General features: G+C 34.1%; 1 protein-coding gene across 1 annotated transcript; it reads right to left on the minus strand.

The window, feature by feature from the left end:
* Positions 1-956: 956 nt before the first annotated feature.
* Positions 957-16,509, minus strand: LOC113511390 (proton-coupled amino acid transporter-like protein pathetic). Its single transcript, XM_052891813.1, has 16 exons — positions 16,459-16,509; positions 16,081-16,224; positions 15,680-15,736; positions 15,187-15,237; positions 14,545-14,583; positions 14,247-14,395; positions 13,484-13,628; positions 12,720-12,850; positions 12,237-12,326; positions 11,568-11,701; positions 9,882-10,079; positions 5,466-5,571; positions 4,609-4,722; positions 4,084-4,183; positions 3,214-3,308; positions 957-1,857 (listed from the first exon to the last, which is right to left on the minus strand). Exons 2-16 carry the CDS (start codon positions 16,096-16,098, stop codon positions 1,776-1,778), a joined length of 1,509 nt encoding a protein of 502 aa, XP_052747773.1. The 5' UTR covers positions 16,099-16,224; positions 16,459-16,509; the 3' UTR covers positions 957-1,775.
* Between the last annotated feature and the right edge of the window lie 1,521 nt (positions 16,510-18,030).

An 18,030-nucleotide genomic window follows, 5' to 3' on the forward strand; every position in this document is an offset into this window, starting at 1 on the left:
GTTCTAAATTTGACCACACCTCCCTTTTTAATCATCTCCGATCCATCCGTGTTCCATTCCCAACTTCTATTCTTACTCTACTTTCTTCCAATGATCCTATTATCTATAAAATACTATCTTCATATATATATGATAACAATATTAAGATTTAGTTATATTACATGAATACATTTATAGTTGCATCAATTGCTTTTCCTATATATTTATAAGTATATTCTCATATGTACAAGTATATGTTTCATATCCTATAAATATCCTAGACCTAATCCTTATCCTTTCTAAATTCGTTTGTGTTAGGTATTTTTATTACTATTATCGTTTCCCCGTTTTGTTCTTGGCAAAATACCCTAATATCGGGGTGAACGCCACAAAAAAAGAAAAAAAAAAAAAAAAAAAAGCACTTGCGTCATCTATGATTATGTATATCTACGATACTATGTTACTATTATTAAATAACAATATCTGTGTAAAAATTAGATATAAATTGAACATGCTATATCTTATAAATAATATGGAATCATTACTCTATCTATACACTTTAGTACTTCGTAAGACCTATTACTGATATAATAACAAAATACCATTATTGTATTTTGTAGAGTTGCTCATTTTGTGAAAAAAATCACACGTAAACTAAACTAGCTGTATTCTGCGGCTTTGTCTACGTGAATCTGTATACAGAGTATGCTATATGTTAAATTAAATATAACCTATCTGTATGGTATTTTTTTAAGTTGTGTTAAGTAGTTTTTGTTTGAAAGAGTAACAAACATCCATACATACATTTCCATAAAATTTCATTTATAATAATAGTACGTAGTAGAATTACAAGTAAAACAGAATTGAAATAAGTGAACTTGTTTATTATATTTAAAATAATTTTATATTTACATTTTAGATTAAAAAAATAAATCATGATTCTACACTCGGAGCATTATACGAGTAGGATGGTACAGTGACAGACTACTCTAATTTCTTTTTATTTTTTAACCGACTTAAAAAGGAGGAGGTATATTTTTATGCAACTTATAATGGAAAACAAGCTGACGGCCCACCAGTTGGAAAGTGGTAACCGGCACTTATAGACATAAGCAGTACTATGGACATTACAGAGTATACTGTTTCGCCCATGATATCCCCCATACGTTGCCATTCTTGAGGATTCAGATGTTATTCCTCTGTACCCTGTAAATTCACGCCATATCCCATCCTTCAAACCGAAACACAGCCAGCCACAAACACAACTGCTTCACGGTAGAAACAAGAATGGGACAGAGGTACCCAATAAATATCATGGGCGAAACAGTATACTCAGTTATGTTCATGGTACTGCTCATGTCTATAGGCGACAGTTACCACTTTTCGTCAGGTGGGCCGTCAGTTTGCTTACCATTCTAAGTTGTATAAAAAAAAAAGTTTTTTATTGATAGGTGAAAATGCAACGGCAACCCCGTCAGCGCTAACGGGATACACTGGCGGAACACCAATGAAGGGTGATCGATGAAAGTGAAAACAGGCCAGTTAGCCTGTCATGATGAATTCATCAGGAATTAACCATGATAGTTTCCAGGGGGAACCACGTGGAGGTGGTTAGGTATATTGCTAGCAATGAAATTCTTAGTCTCCATTACTAACAATCCCTTTCCCCCCATTTTCTCAGAGTGATGTAATAATAATAAAAAAATCGTATGTTGCATTTTTTTTTATAGATTTAGAGACCTGCCATCTACACCATACCATAAAACATGCAGTGTTATCATTTAATGGAGTCCAATTTAATCAAATAATGAATATAATGAGCCGACACACAAAACAACACCAAACAGTATTATGGCCACATCCTTTATGCAACTCCATCTGGAAAAATAAAATATAAAGAAGTTAGTCAATTTACAGGTACCATCAGGTGAGTCGCATGCTTGTTTGCCCCCTATGTGATAAGAAAAAAACAGGGTAAAATTTAAATAGCTGTACGTAAAATTAAGGATGCAGAATAGATTTTTTTTTTAATGGATGATAATGAAATGGTAACCCCACCCGCGCTAACGGTTAACACTGGCGGCGCACCAGTGAAGGATGGTAGGTGAGGATGAAGTAGGTCAGTCAGCTTATCGTGACGAGTTCAGCAAGAATTGTTCACGATGGTTTCCAGGGGGAACCACGTGGAGGTCGACATCCCTCGCCCTCCCTCGCCCTCCCTTAGTCGCCTCTTATGACACCCATTGGAAAGGAAGGGAAATTCTATGCTGAGACCACAGCGAGTTATATAATAATAAATCTTAATAAGTATAAAGAGCTAAAAAAGTATTTTCATTGTATAAGCTATATATATATATATATATATATATATATATATATATATATATATATATATATATATATATATATATATATATATATAAATATAGCAGTTTGCATGGCTATGTTTCGGTTTGAAGGGTGGGATATGGCGTGAATTTACTGGGTTCCTCAGGAATGGCAACGCATAGGGGGTATCATGAGCGAAACAGTAAATAAATAATTAATAAAAATAAATAAATAACTAATTTGCACTACTTATAGTACACAAATAGATACAAAAAAATTAAATAAAAGAATATATATACAAAAAAAAAGGAAAATACATAAAAGAAGTAACATAATTTTTTATTTCGTGCGTGTGCCACAGTAACACAAAATGGTCACAGCTCAGTTTATTGCTTTGCCCTCAAAAGAGCAAAACACTTATTTTGTGTTGTGTACAAAAACCAGTCGCGAGACTGCGAGGAGATCGACCTGATGGGGTATATTCCTGTTCATCTCTATTACTAATATTTCCCTCCTTCTGTGATATGTAACATTTATTATATAAGTAGGTATTATATGTATTTATAGAATATTTATATATGTAATGTTTTATTATATATTTTAATGTTTTATTTAACTGTATATTTGTTTACGTACTTTTAAATATTAATAGTTGTAGCACTTCAGCTGCCCGCTAACGACATGCTTTCTCACTGTATTGGGTTGACTGGAAGAGATCTCTGTCAGAGATAAGTCCACCCTTGCTCACGACATTTATAAATGCATTATATTATATGCAATTTACAAGTGCAAAATAATAAATAATTTTAAAATAATTTTACAAGTAACTCCTGTTGTGTTACAGGTGTTCATGGACGACGGTAGCCTAATTTGGCTTCTTAACAATAAAAAAAAAGTTTATTATACCTAATAGTCCTAGGTTTGTGTTCGTTCCAAGTCACATTTATGTTTATAAGCGCTGGAAATATAAAAGTGATGAACGCCAGAAAGAAATCACCCATCTGAAACAATATGCACTTTTTAAGGTAAACATGATAGTTAGAATCAAATCAAAATTAGAAAGAAGAAATCAAAATTAAAATGGAACCAACGGAAGTACATTTTATCGATTGCAAAAAGAATCGTGGAAATCGGTTCAGAAATAACGATGTAACTTCGTAATAAAGACATAAAAAAAATCAGATAAATTGAGAACTAGATTTTTTTTGGAAGGATTAAAAATATAAAGACATTTTGCGTATGGTGCGGTTTTAGAAAAGTTTTGTCTCGCGAACATTCAGGTTGTGGAACGAGCTCCTTGTCGTAGTTTCTTCAAGACTACAGATGGGATTCCTCAAAAAGGGTGTGTTGGGGTTTCTACAGGGATATCATCTTTAGTGTTACAGGGGTTCATGACCTATAGTGACCGCTTATATACAGCTTGTTTGCCACCTTCGTGGTATAAAAAAATAACTTTTAAGAACATTCTTTCTTGAAAAACTTTAACATAACAAAACTTCTTCTCTTATTATTATTATTTTTTACACTTGCCAACAAGTTGTTAAACTAATCGCTGTATCTTTTTTTCAAGTGAAATAAACAATATATACATATATCTTTATTGCACTTGTAAGTTACATATAAAGTAATGTATTTATAATTGTTGTGAGCAAGGGTGGACTTATCTCTGAAGAGAGCTTCAGTTCCAGTTAACCCAGTTCCAGTCAGTATATATATATAAGAGCTGAAGATATATATCTTACGAGGATTGATTTGTTTCTAAGATCTGATACTTACAAAAATCATTAGTTTAATCATATTTGGAAATATTAGAGCAACAGCTGTGATTGCAACTACTTGCAACAATCTATAAAATCTCTCCCAACAGGCACGTTTCCTAGAATAAGAAGGAATGACATTTACATTATAATAATACAGCAATGTTTCACTGCACTATCTGTGAATATATGTTATTTAGATATTTATTTATTTATTTCAACTTTAATGATCAATAAAATGGAGTACAAAAGGCGACCTTAATGTTACTGAAGTTCTCTACCAGTCAACCTTTAGAATGTGCAGAGATATTTGATGGCGGTTTTAAAGTAAAATTATTTATATTTTAGTATAATATAATAAATTACGTACATATAAACATTCATAAAATAAAGATACATATTAATATAGTATTTATTTGTTATATATAATTCGATTTTTTACCCTTGAACATGCTATAATGAATTCTGAATAAAGACGTACAACAGCTTAACTCTGTAAGAGTTCTCTTCTAGAAAAATCTAAGTGGAAAAGAGCATTAATTACCTTAGGCAGTTCTTTCCAATGTAATGCCATACTGTTCGAAATGGAACCCAGAATTGCACAGCAAAAGTCACAGCCAACATTCCTACCAGTAAAAATCTAAGTATGATTGGAAGCCTGCAATAAATTATATATGTGTCGGTAAATACTTGGACATACTCTGCTGTGTAATCCTAGCATAGAATGGCAGAACCCTTGTCTTTGCGGTGACTTTCGTAAGAAGCGACCAAGGGAACTTAATGGTCGAAGGATAAGCAGCAGTATCCGTCTTAAAACATCACCAAAACATAACCGTGATTGTCAATCCGTTCGCCAATCGTGGCAACTAATGGCAAAACTCTCTTTATAGGGGAGGCCCTTTTCAGCAGTGGACAGTTAATGAATGATATGATATGATAATGATTAACAGTATTCAATATTAACAAATTTTGGAACTACATAGATGCTATGAAAAATAGAGGGATATATCCTTAAAAATAGCAGATTTTCAAATTGTCCTGTAGATTGGCGTACAAAAAAGGAGAGAGTCTATAATGACGGCGTAGTTGTGCATTTAAATATATATTATGTAAGTATCAAATACACTGATTGGGGGGAAAGGGATTGTTAGTAATGAAGACTGAGAATCCTATTGCTAGCAATATACCCAACCAGGTCGACCTCCTCGCGGTTCCCCCTGGAAACTATCATGGTTAATTCCTGATGAATTCATCATGATGGGCTAACTGGCCTGTTTTCATTCTCATCTATCTACATTATATCAGTGTCAATGTTCTATCATGTTGACTAACTAAACTAGGTACTGTGAGTAGTTTTATAGGTATTTTTATGGATGGGTAAAGATGGTGATCTTTACGTACATTTCCATTGGCATGTGGGTAGTTATGGGGGTACGACATGACTCCCCCCACGCCCAGTATCCAAAGAATCCTGTAATTGTTACAGCGATAACCACAATTGTCATGCCTGAAAGTGAAACATAATTATTTTACTATTTACAAAGAGGAGAGGTTGTTAGTAACGGGGACTAGTGTCCCATTGCTAGCAATATACCTTATCAGGTCGACCTCCACGCGGTTTTCCCTGGAAACCATCATTGTTAATTATTATTGAATTTATCACGATGGGCCAACTATCCAGCTGCTTTATCCTCACCTATCGTCCTTCAATGGTACCCTGCCAGCATACACCGATAATGCAAGCGGGGCTACCATTTGGTTTTCGTTGATGAAAAAAAAAATTCAGAGAGAGGGAGGATTCAGAAATATTGGAGACAGGCATCCCATTGCTAGCAGTATTAGCAATATACTCATCAGATCACTTTCTTCTTCAAAAAGAAGGAGATTCTCAATTCGGCTATATATAGTTTTTTTTATTTTTTTTTTGTTTGTTACCGTATACCTCCGTCAGGTGTGAACCAATTTGGATAATTATTTTTTTTTATCTGAAAGGAAGGATATACTTTTAAATTGGTTTCATAGAAATTGTATCATAATCGGTTTAGTAGTTTAATTTTCAGATCAATTTAACTGGTTTTGTCACAATCAAAGTTGGATGTTTTTGTAGCAGTGGTTTTTTGGATTCACCGTTAACTGTCCACAAGTGAACATAGGTCTTGCCTATAAGGGAACTTGTGCCACCGTATCGTCACCACGCTTGGTAGGCGGATTTTTTTTTGAAGGGTGAAAATAGTAACCCCGCCTGCGCTAACGGGATACGCAGGCGGAGCACCAGTGAAGGGTGATAGATGAGAATGAAAACAGGCCAGTTAGTTTATCATGATGAATCCATCAGGAATTAACCATGATAGTTTCCAGGGAGAACCGCGAGGAGGTCGACCTGGTCGGGTATATTGCTGCAATGGCAAATGAGCAATGGGATTCTCAGTCTCCATTACTAACAATCTCTTTCCCCCCTGGTAGGCGGGTCGAAAACCGCAGTTAGACTTTGGTGACGTTTTAAGAGGTATGTTGCTATTCATCCCTCTATCATTAATTGTCTAGGTAGTGGGTGTTCGTCCTATACCATACTTGCATGTACGTGGTCTCTACTTAAGAACCCCTTTTACAATATACAATATTTCTCATATTCTTAAACAAAACTAGACCCATTGGTCTAGTTTTGGTTTAAGCTATTTGATGTTTAAAATAAATATGAATATTTTAAACCAGAAAGTACGTCTGTTATACTTTAAATAGAAAAATAAAATGAGGTTGACTGATCTAAATAGTAAAACTGGCCAAGAGCGTATAGAGCATTTATTATGAGAGTTCCGTACTTATATCAAAGCGATTTATTTGTATATAATGTTTTTTTTTATACAACTTAGAATGGCAAACAAGCTGACGGCCCACCTGATGGAAAGTGGTAACCGTCGCCTATAGACATGAGCAGTACCATGGACATAACTGAGTACACTGTTTCGCCCATGATACCCCCCATGCGTTGCCATTCCTGAGGACTCAGGTGTTATTCCTCCGTACCCTGTAAATTCACGCCACATCCAACCCTTCAAACCGAAACACAGCCATGCAAACACAACTGCTTCACGGTAGAAACACGAATGGGACAGTGGTACCCAAGCAATCGACTTTTGTACAAAGTCTCCCTGTGGCAATGTTTATTAATAAATGTAAATTATTATAATTATTAATATTTCAGCCGTTGACTGTCCACTGCTGAACATAAACCATACTTTTGACAGTAGTGGCCACACTTGGCAAGCGAGTTGGCAACCGCAGTTTGACTTTGGAGATGTATTAAAAAGGACGCTGCTGCTTATCCCTCGCCCTCCTTTAGTCACCTCTTACGACTCCCACGGGATAGGAAAGGGTGGCCCATTCTATGCAGGGCCACAGACAGCGAATAAACGAATTTTATTAATACATCTAAATTACAAATTTAAAGTAAATATTTATCTTCCAATGAATATCTGTAATTTATTTTTCTCTTTATATTTTTATCAAAATAACAGTGTACGTTATATAATTTAATATTTTAATACATAATAATTAATGATTGGTCGTTGGTTCTGGCATAGAATAGGCCACCCTGTTCTTGCCCGTGGGTATCGTTAGAGACGATTAAGGGAAGGCGAGGAGTGGGCGGCACGTCCCTCTTAAAACATCTCCAAAGTCTAACTGCGGTTGCTAATCCGTCCGCCAAGTATGGCAACTACTGGCAAAACACCCCAAGGGGGAGGCTTATGTTCAGCAGAGGACAGTTAAAAGGCTGATATGATGATGGATTAAAGATTGTATCATACAAAAAAAAACAATCAATTGTAACAAAATCTGTTGGTTAGAGCTAAAACTTAAATTACTGAACCGATTTTGATAAAATATCTATAAGACTAATCTATAAATATGTATATCCATTCCGTTAAAAAAAAATAACTTTTCAAATCGGTTTAGAAATGGCGGAGTTATGAAGTAATAAACATAAAAAATACCATCGAATAACATAAAAAATAGAACCTCATTTTTTTGAAGTTGGTTGAAAATATTGAACTTTAGTCATGATAAATAAAACTTATACTAAAAAATTTTTTTTTTAATCAAAAATCATTATTATAATCGTTTTAGCATTGATTCAAATAACACGTAATAAATGTAAATGAATGAAGAACTTTTAGGAAATCTTTTAAAAATAAACAATACTGAGTGTAAAAAATAGAATCTATTTTCACACACCGAAATTGCAGTCAGATATCTACGGAACCCTAAAGACGGAATCCATTTATGTTAGCTTAAAAATAACAACCTTATAAAAATATTCCACGACAGACTTTTGACAGAAAATCTGTCTAGACAGATTTTTCATTCATGTTAAATTAGACGGACGAAAAATTATTTGCGCCTTACAAGCTAGACACTATTGTTATATAGATATATATTTGAGATCTTATATCTCTAAAAATAAGGTCGATAAATCATGTACATAATAATAGAACCATATTATACCCCTAGATTATATAGATAGTTTTTTTTAATGGATGATAATGGAATGGTAACCCCGCCTGTGCTAATAGTACACGCTGGCGGGGCACCAGTAATAGATGAGGAAAAAAAGGCAGGTCAGTTAGCCCATCGTGATGAATACACTTGGAATTTAGCACGATGGTTTCCAGGGGAGACCACGGGGAGGTCGACCTGTTAGGGTATATTATTAGCAATGGAACTGATAATCCGCATTATTAACAATCCCTTCTCCCCCCATATAGATAGAGTGTCTCCATAGAAGTGCAATGCAAAATTTTAGTTCAATTTTGTGTGACAAATAGTTATGAGCGTTTCTTTTATAACTTCAATATTTATTTTGGTTTATATTTTTTGCATCTTTTTGCGTGAAAACTCATTATATTTATTAAATAATTAATTATAGATACGTCAAGGTACATTATGTGCGTAAGTAGATAGAACACTGATAAAAAACGGGTCAGTTAACTTGACAAAAAGTCGATCCATTCTTGAGATTCGATGCTCTATCTATATAATCTAAGTCCATACCATATCAGCTGTTAACTATCCACTTCTGGACATAGGCTTCCCCCTTTTGGGAGGGTTTGCTAGTAGTTAGGCAGACGATTTGGTAACCATAATTAGGCTTTGATAATGTTTAAAGAAGGACCAATCCTCTACCATTAATCTCTTTTAGTTGCTTCTTACGACACCCACGAGAGAGGAAAGGGTGGACCATTTTATGCCGGAATCACATACCTTTTATAACTAATAGACGTGATTTTCAACCGATTAAAAAAAAGAGGTTGTCAATTTGTTTGTGTATAGTTTTTTTTTATATAACTTATAATGTCAAACAAGCTGACGGTCCACCTGATGGAAAGTGGTAACCGTCGCCTATAGACATGAGCAGTACCATTGACATAACAGAGTATACTGTTTTGCCCATGATACCCCCTCTGCGTTGCCATTCCTGAGGACTCAGGTGTTATTCATCTGTACCCTGTAAATTCACGCCATATCCCACCCTTCAAACCGAAACACAGCCATGCAAACACAACTGCTTCACGGTTGAAACACGAATGGGACAAAGGTACGCAAGCAATCGACTTTTGTACAAAGTCTCCCTCTGGTAAAGTTTATTATGTTCGTTACCTCAAAACTGTGTCATATGTAAGCTGATTTGGAAAATTCCCTTTTTATCTGAAAGATTATCAATATTGATTTTGCCTCGGTAGAAATCCATTATTGTTTTGTAGTTTTTATTATTATTATATTAAATTATCAGTTATTAGTGGAATTAAACGAATAACTTACCGTACAATATAACATGCTTAATGTACTGAGGTGTGTTCATATTATTTTCCACCGCCAGTACTATTGGTATTCCATCCATGCTGTAAATACAAACTCCGCAAAATTCGATCAAACCGTGAAAATTTTTCCAAGCTGGTCGATCTCTTATGTCACTTGCAACTGCTATACTGTAGTACATAGTCGTTATTATGCATACCGCTGAAAATATAATAATAAACAGATAATAATAATGTAAACATCGTATGGTTCCGGCATAGAATGGAGCACCTCTTCCTTTCACGTGGACGTTGTAAGAGGCGACTATGGGAACTTAATGGTCGAGAAATAGATAGCAGTGCCCCTCTTAAAACATCATTAAAGTCTAACTGCGGTTGCTAACCTACTTGTCAAGCATGGCAATTATTGGCAAAATCTTCTATGGGAGGCCTATATTCAGCAATGAAAGTTAAGGGCTGATATCGAGGAATGATGTCGAGGAAGACTTTGTACAAAAGTTATCCGCTTAGGTACTTCAGTTCCATTCGTGTAGTTGTCATGAAGCATTTGTGCTTGCATGATTGTTGAAGTGTATAGTTGAAGAAGAAAAAGAACTTTTTGTAGTGAAATTACAGAGTACGGAGGTATAACATCATAGTCCTCAGGAATGGCAATACATGAGACATACCATGGGCATCATAATTTATTCTCTGATGTTCATGATCAAAAACTAAACCTATTGTTGAATACGAATTTTTTTTATGGGTGAAAATTTTTTTTTTTTTATAAAACTTAGAATGGCAAACAAGCTGACGGCCCACCTGATGGAAAGTGGTAACCGTCGCCTATAGACATGAGCAGTACCATGGACATAACAGAGTATACTGTTTCGCCCATGATACCCCCCATGCGTTGCCATTCCTGAGGACTCAGGTGTTATTCCTCTGTACCCAGTAAATTCACGCCATATCCCACCCTTCAAACCGAAACACAGTCATGCAAACACAACTGCTTCACGGTTGAAACACGAATGGGCCCCGTCCGCGCTAACGGGATACGCTGGCGGAGCACCAGTGAAGGGTGATAGATGAGAATGAAAACAGGCCAGTTAGTCCATCATGATGAATTCATCAGGAATTAATCATGATAGTTTCCAGGGGGAACCGCGAGGAGGTAATTCATCAGGAATTAATCATGATAGTTTCCAGGGGGAAACACGAATGGGACAGAGGTATCCAAGCCATCGACTTTTGTACACAGTCTCCCTCTGGTAAATGGGATTCTCACTCTCCATTACTAACAATCCCTTTCCCCCGAATATGAATATTAAAAGGGCAATCGTGATGCGTTACTCAAACAAGCTAGTCTGTAGCACACGGGTATAATTTATAAAGACTCTCTAGGTGTAGGTCGCAGCCTTACCACACGCTTTATTCATGAAACCTATGTAGGGTTGACAGGTGATTATAATTTTCTATCAGTTAGACTCTCACCTTGTTGGCCATTCTAAGTATTGTCTCATATTGTGTTTGGGTTGTTTTCTAGTTATCTGTCCTTAGATCCAATTTTAGAGTAAGGGCACACGGGCATACGACCTCGGTCTTTCCAGCCACTGGTTTTCGACCCATTTTATTTGAATACATTATTTCAAAATCTAAGTATGCAAGCGTTCTGCTAGAATTCCTTTAATAATAAACAATAATATTTTACCAACAAACAAATCAGCGACCAAAGCAAACGGTGCCAAATATTTCAAACTCCTAATTAAAGTTAAAACCAGTAGGGGTATCATGGATATGACGATGTAAATTCTTAATGAAAAATTTTGTTTCGATGCTGTCTCACTTGTAGCTTCTAGTACCTAAAACAAATTTAGATATTACAATAAAATTTATGTAATCCTCTTTTACGTGTCGATGTTCAAGAGGTCAGATGATATCAGAGATAATTGTACTGTCATTTTTATAAAAAAAATCCTTACCGATTTGGAAGTGAGTATGGTTGTTTATTACCTCTTGGTGTCTTAATGAATTAATTAAACACTATGAAATTTGGTATACACATGTTACTAATATAATAAAGTTGTAAGTAGACGTTGCTTGTACATGGAATATATTTAAGAAAATGCGATTTGAGAAGTATAAGAGCAGTAGAATCTAAAACAAGTATTTATAGAAATTTTGCTTTTCTTTCTATCTGTACATTTATTCTACTATCATGCAAAAACTATTGCACCAAATTGAATGCGATTTTCACAGTTATGTTTATTTTGATACGCCATCTAGAATTGATATATGTAATTGCTTATTCTACTCCAGAAATTAACGTGTACGAAGTAGCGGGCGAAGAGCTAGTTACAAAATATTACCAGACAGAAACATTACCTGTTTAAGAGTATCGGCTATCATGATTTCATAAATGCAACAAGTTCCACATAATTGCAAGAAAAGGCAAAAATCCACTATATACCTGAGGAGGTAAGACTTTGTAATATAAATTAGGTAATAAATATTTTATGATTTAAATATAAATTTCAAAATTTATGTTACGAATTTATTTATGAATAAAATAAAATTAGTGTTAACTCAGTTGAAAATTCCTTGACTGGTTAAAATTACTCGTAGTTTTTCAGTTTAGTTATAGATAGTAACCTATATTGGTAGTTTTTTAGGTTTCAAATACTAACTTGACTTAAATGAAATGTGCTTAAAATAAAAGACTAAAAAAAAAAAAATTAAGGAAAAATGATTTGTTACACTAGTGAATACTTTCTAAAAATGTTTCTAAGGATTTTAAATTTATTCTAAAATATTATAAATATAGGTTACAGTTAAACTTATTTAGTTAGTTAAGAATTAAGACCTGAACGTTTTGCTAAGTCGCCTGCAAGGTTTAAGTGGTCCAGTAGCTATAGCTGCCTCAGCTAAATCAGCATATGTAAGTTTTGGTACACGAATTTTTACGTACATCTTTTGAGCACAAGTCACCAACATCTGATTTAAATATTTATCATCGGTTAGTTGACGTTGCGTGGACTTAATAGCAGTCGGAGACTGATGGCTAACATAGAAGGTTGTAGAACTTCTGGTAATAATAATAGTCAGACTTCGAGTGTTAGCAGTCGACCGCATACTAATAGTAGCGGAATTAAACAAATCTAATCAATTAATCAGCAACTTAGAATGGTAAACAAGCTGACGGTCCACCTGATGGACTATACATCTGATGGACATACTTTATATTCATAATCATTATTTCAGCTGTTTATAGTTTATTCCTGAATATAGGCTTCCTCCACAGTTATAAGGAATAGTCCTGAGTTATCTGCAACTTTTTTACAATACAACCCACATCATTCACATGTTATATATTAAGCGAGTAATTTAACGTGAATCGTATGACGAAGTTTGAGGAAGAAGTGAAGGCAAAATAATTTTATTTGTTAATTTTTCTTTTGGCTGCTGATTAATTAAGGCTGCCATTATCTAATAATGAGTGCTTTTTGATAAAATCACCTGAAGACATTCTCATGGAAGAGATTTATGTTCAGCAATGGTATTTTAGTACATTATTATGGTAATGAAAATCTTTTTTTTATTTTAGATATCAATATTATGGATACTTACTAGCATGCTATAAGGTATAAATAATCCAAGAATGAAAACTGTGACTAAGGACGTCCAAATTCCAGCATACATAAAACCTTCATGCATGCCCAGGATACCAGCACCTAAGCAGCTTTTGATTAGATGACTCATAGACTCTAGAAAACTGCAATGTTATTAAAGCTTTAGTAAATATATTACAAAAATTAAATAAAAAAGAAATATTAAAGTTCAGTGTCATATGTAATATAAGAGCGAGACTTTGTATTCGAGTTATCTTGGATCTCTAATTCACTCATATTTTAGGCACTAAGAAGTTTCTTATATATCATTGAGTTTTGGTTAGAAAGACGGGATATCATAGTGAAATTACAGATTACGGAGTTTTATTTTAGTTTTCAGAAATGGCAATACACGGGATCGTACAATTCATGTCAATAGGCAACAGTTACTGCTTTCGTTGTTTAAACATATTTTAAATACACAATCAGGGCTTGACGCGATGGAAAATTTCTTTTTAACCTTTGCAGGTAAACAGTACCTACATATTTACTTCTTTGTTGACGACATTTTGACATGAATTGCACCACGTCGTGATCACGACAGTATTTAAAATATGTGTAAATGACGCGAAAGTTTAAAATTAACTGTTGCAAACCGCTATGGGCCGGAATATGCAAATAAAATTCTTCCCCACTAGTTGATAGTCTTTAGTTTTTGCAGCTGATCCAGACCACTTCAAATCTTTCGGGCTAGCGATTATTATTATCCATCCAGAACTCACTTAGTCGAATACGGATTTTGCCTTTCAAGTATGTAATTATATTGTACAGATTCAATTCCTGGGTAATATTCATGGTACAGTGAACTTTCACTTCTGTCGATGTATTGTGATAATTCCCCTTTCAATGTGTACACAGAAGCAACATCGTACTAAAAGCAAACAAACAATTACAAGTTTGTATTTATAACAAGGAAATCATAGAAACTTTCCGGGAAGTTTTCAAATGGTTGTAACTTTGTAAGTTCTGAGACCAATAAAAGTTATAGCATAATGAAACACAGGTACCAATTTTACTTACATTGTCGTTGTCGTATACTGTTGTATCCGCAGGATTATCCTGGACCATAAAAACTATATTAAGTGCCACGCAACCACCATTATTCCGTATGGTGTCAGTGTAAGGATACAATGTGTTACCGTTCTTTTATCTTTTTTTCTATTATTATTGAGAAGGGATTATTAATAACGGGAACAAATAACCGCATTGACAGTCATGTACCTTAGCACCGCCTCGGGAAAACATCGTGGTTAGTTCTTCGTTAAATTCGTCCTGATGACCAATTGACCTGCTTTTAACCTCACCCATTATCCTTCATTTTTGCTTCGCCAGTGTATACCTATAGTGCAGGTAGAGTTACCACTCCATTACTTGACCTTTTATTTATTCATTTTTAGGCTTTAAAAATACTTAAGAGTTGACTAAGGAAACATTGCATAATATAAAAATAAAAGAGAAGGAATTTCCGAAATAAAACCCTGTAACAAGTCGCCTGGCCAGTTTTGAAACAGTGGGCTGTAATTATTTTCTTCTAAAGGGAATAGACGTATTCCCAGCAGTAGGACATTAAAGGGATGCAAAGATAAGTGGTTTCAAATTGGCGGTAGATTAAAGTAATAATTAGTTAATTACATCTAAGTCCATACGAGTATATTCACTTACTCTTTGAACTTTATCAAGATTGTTTCGGTATTCATTAGCTTCTGTATTATCCTGAAAATTATAATCTGTATTTTGGATCGAAATAAAAACTTTCATTAAGTTTGTTAATAATTTCAGATCGAAAGATAAAGTAAAATTTTGCTGCACATATTTGAAGCCTTTTTTAACTTATGAAAGTCTCAGTAGAAATACAGAACAAATTATTAGCAGGTAATTTAATTGTCTCTTCCTTTTCCGTGGTTGTCGTAAGAGGCGACTAAGGGAACAATGGACTGGGTAGTATTGTTTCTCTTAAAATATCACTAAAATCCTAACTGCGGTTGTCAACCCGCCTGCCAAGCGTGGCTACTATTGGCAAAATCTTCTTATTAGAGAGGCCTCTATACAGCAATGGACAGTTTAAGGTTGGATGAATAAATGCAGAATTAATGAATTAATTTAATTGCAGAAAAAAACCTCTAATGAAACTAGTAAAGATAACTTATTGTCTCACTTCTTGAGCTGGTTCCAGAGTGCTCTGGTTTTTATTTTCATTCGTCTCTTCATTATTCTAAAAATTACAAATTAGATTTAATAGGAATGCTCAGAAGGCATTGGTATATTTAAGATTATTATTCAGGGAGAGCCTGACTCTCTGACTCCTTAAAAAAAGCGCACTCTCAGACATATTGGGGCCAAGCTTTGCATCCTGGAGTGGACACAAGACAGCTAAGACAATTCAGGCGTGGCAAGGTCCATTTGCCCATGATATTTGTCAATGACCAGCAAAAATATCATGAACTAATTAAGTGAGAAATAATCCATATCTGAGTTAATAAAAATAATAACAAATACCTATTTAAACTTAAAAATTATCACATTTACCAAATGGTTATTATAAATGTAAATATTTACCTTTTCTGGTGCTGACATTGTTAGATAAATTTTTACTCAGTAAGTTTAGTTAAATATAAATAAGATATTCAAATGATATGACGAAGGAAATTATATAATAAAGAAATTTTAACTTCTTGTTTTCTATTAGTTCTTATTTATGTTCTGAAATGTATAAATACGTAATAAATTTATTTTCAAATGCAGCAAGTCTCCTAGGTATCCTACCAGCTGGCAGTGATCTTAAGGAAATTTTTTATCTTTAGCTATTTAAATTTATAAAAAAAAAATTGATATTTTAGCCTAGTCTTTATTATAATAAATTAAATGTGATTATTACTGGTAATTGTTTATATCTATAATAAGTTTACTATTTTCATATTATGTCTTCTAACATACCATTTTATATTAATTATAATATTACAGAAATATGTAATAAGCGATTCTAAGTTGTGTAATAATTAACTGACATTGTCAAACATTAGTTTTTTTATAGAGAAAATAGATAATAGAATTGTTTCGTAAAATCCATAGATTAAAGATCTGCATGGTAAAATCCTTTAATGTGTAGTTTTATGATACTAGACAATAAAATCACAGGTTATGGCTATTTTGCCTTCACGACCGTAAAATAAGTGAAATATAACAGTAAGAAATAAAATATATTTAAAAAGTTGAGTGTAAAAAGTAAAAGCGTAAAATAATAAAAACATAGGAACTATGGCCGTTGCAATAGTGAAGGATATTCCCATTGTATAATCTGGTATCATAAAATCACATGTAATATGAATATTTTAAGGAGTATTTTTTTAAGGAAAACATATTTTAATTATACCTGATAGAGTATATTGCTAGCAATGAGGCTATTAGGCTCCATTATTAACAATTCTTTTCCTTCTTGGTGCCCAATCACTATGAAACTTGGTGCCCATGCCTATGAATCTTGGTGCCCAATCACTATGAAACTTGGTACACAGGTACAGTACTAGAAAAGGACATAACCTATTTATATCTCAGTCAGTGAATATATATCAGACATGTAGATGAAGTCGCGTGTAAAAGCTAGTTATATGTATAGTTTACTTACTACCCAAATAAGTAGATGTACAGTAATCTTGAGCTGAGATATTGTAGGCACCATTTTGAACTTTTCCCTTTGTTTGTGTTTACTCGAAAAATGTTTTTTACTCAACCCATACCATATATCACAGGTAAACACCGCATGCTTGATTTTAATCAAATCCAACAATTAATTATTAATTGCTTTTAAAAACATCCTGTACATTATTGCAATGAATTTAATTTGGGTGAGATTTAATTAAAATTGTGGAATTTATTGAGTTTTGTTTATAAAATGATATTATGTTAGTGGAAAGTTAATCTAAAATTAAATTTCATACATTTATATGTACTGTACTGTGCCATGTGGTCTCGGCATAAAATGGGTCACTTTTCGATATCTTGCGGATGCTGTAAGAAGCGACCAAGAGAACTGAATGGTCGAGGGATGGGCAGCAACGTCCCTCTTCAAATATCACCAACAAAAACTTCCCTTATGGATAAGGTTTATGATCAGCAGTGGACAGTTACCAACTGATATGATAATAGTATTTTGAACGGAGAAAGTACCAGAGGGAGACTTTGTACAAAAGTCGATTGCTTGGGTACCTCTGTCCCATTCGTGTTTTAACCGTGAATCAGTTGTGTTTGCATGGCTGTGTTTCGGTTTAAAGGGTGGGATATGGCGTGAATTTATAGGGTACGGTGGAATAACACCTGAGTCCTCAGGAATTGCAACGAATGGGGGGTATTATGGACGAAACAGTATACTCTGTTATGTCCATGGTACTGCTTATGATGGACCGTCAGCTTGTTTGCCATTCTAAGTTGTATTAAAAAATATGGTGATAAATCTGCTATTTACACTTTCTAGGCGTGATAAAGTTTAATAAATAAATAAATACATATACG

The sequence above is a fragment of the Galleria mellonella genome, unplaced genomic scaffold (genome assembly GCF_026898425.1).
Source record: "Galleria mellonella isolate WM207_F2 unplaced genomic scaffold, CSIRO_AGI_GalMel_v1 utg146, whole genome shotgun sequence".
Lineage (NCBI taxonomy): Eukaryota > Metazoa > Arthropoda > Insecta > Lepidoptera > Pyralidae > Galleria > Galleria mellonella.

What these genes read in the sequence shown, in the direction of transcription:
- LOC113511390 (XM_052891813.1), bottom strand. An exon ending in CAAAATCCGTATTCGACTAA is followed by an intron (nt 13,629 to 14,246) that starts GTGAGTTCTGGA and finishes ATAACATTGCAG; the next exon opens with TTTTCTAGAGTCTATGAGTC. An exon ending in TTATACCTTATAGCATGCTA is followed by an intron (nt 12,851 to 13,483) that starts GTAAGTATCCAT and finishes TATTTAAATCAG; the next exon opens with ATGTTGGTGACTTGTGCTCA.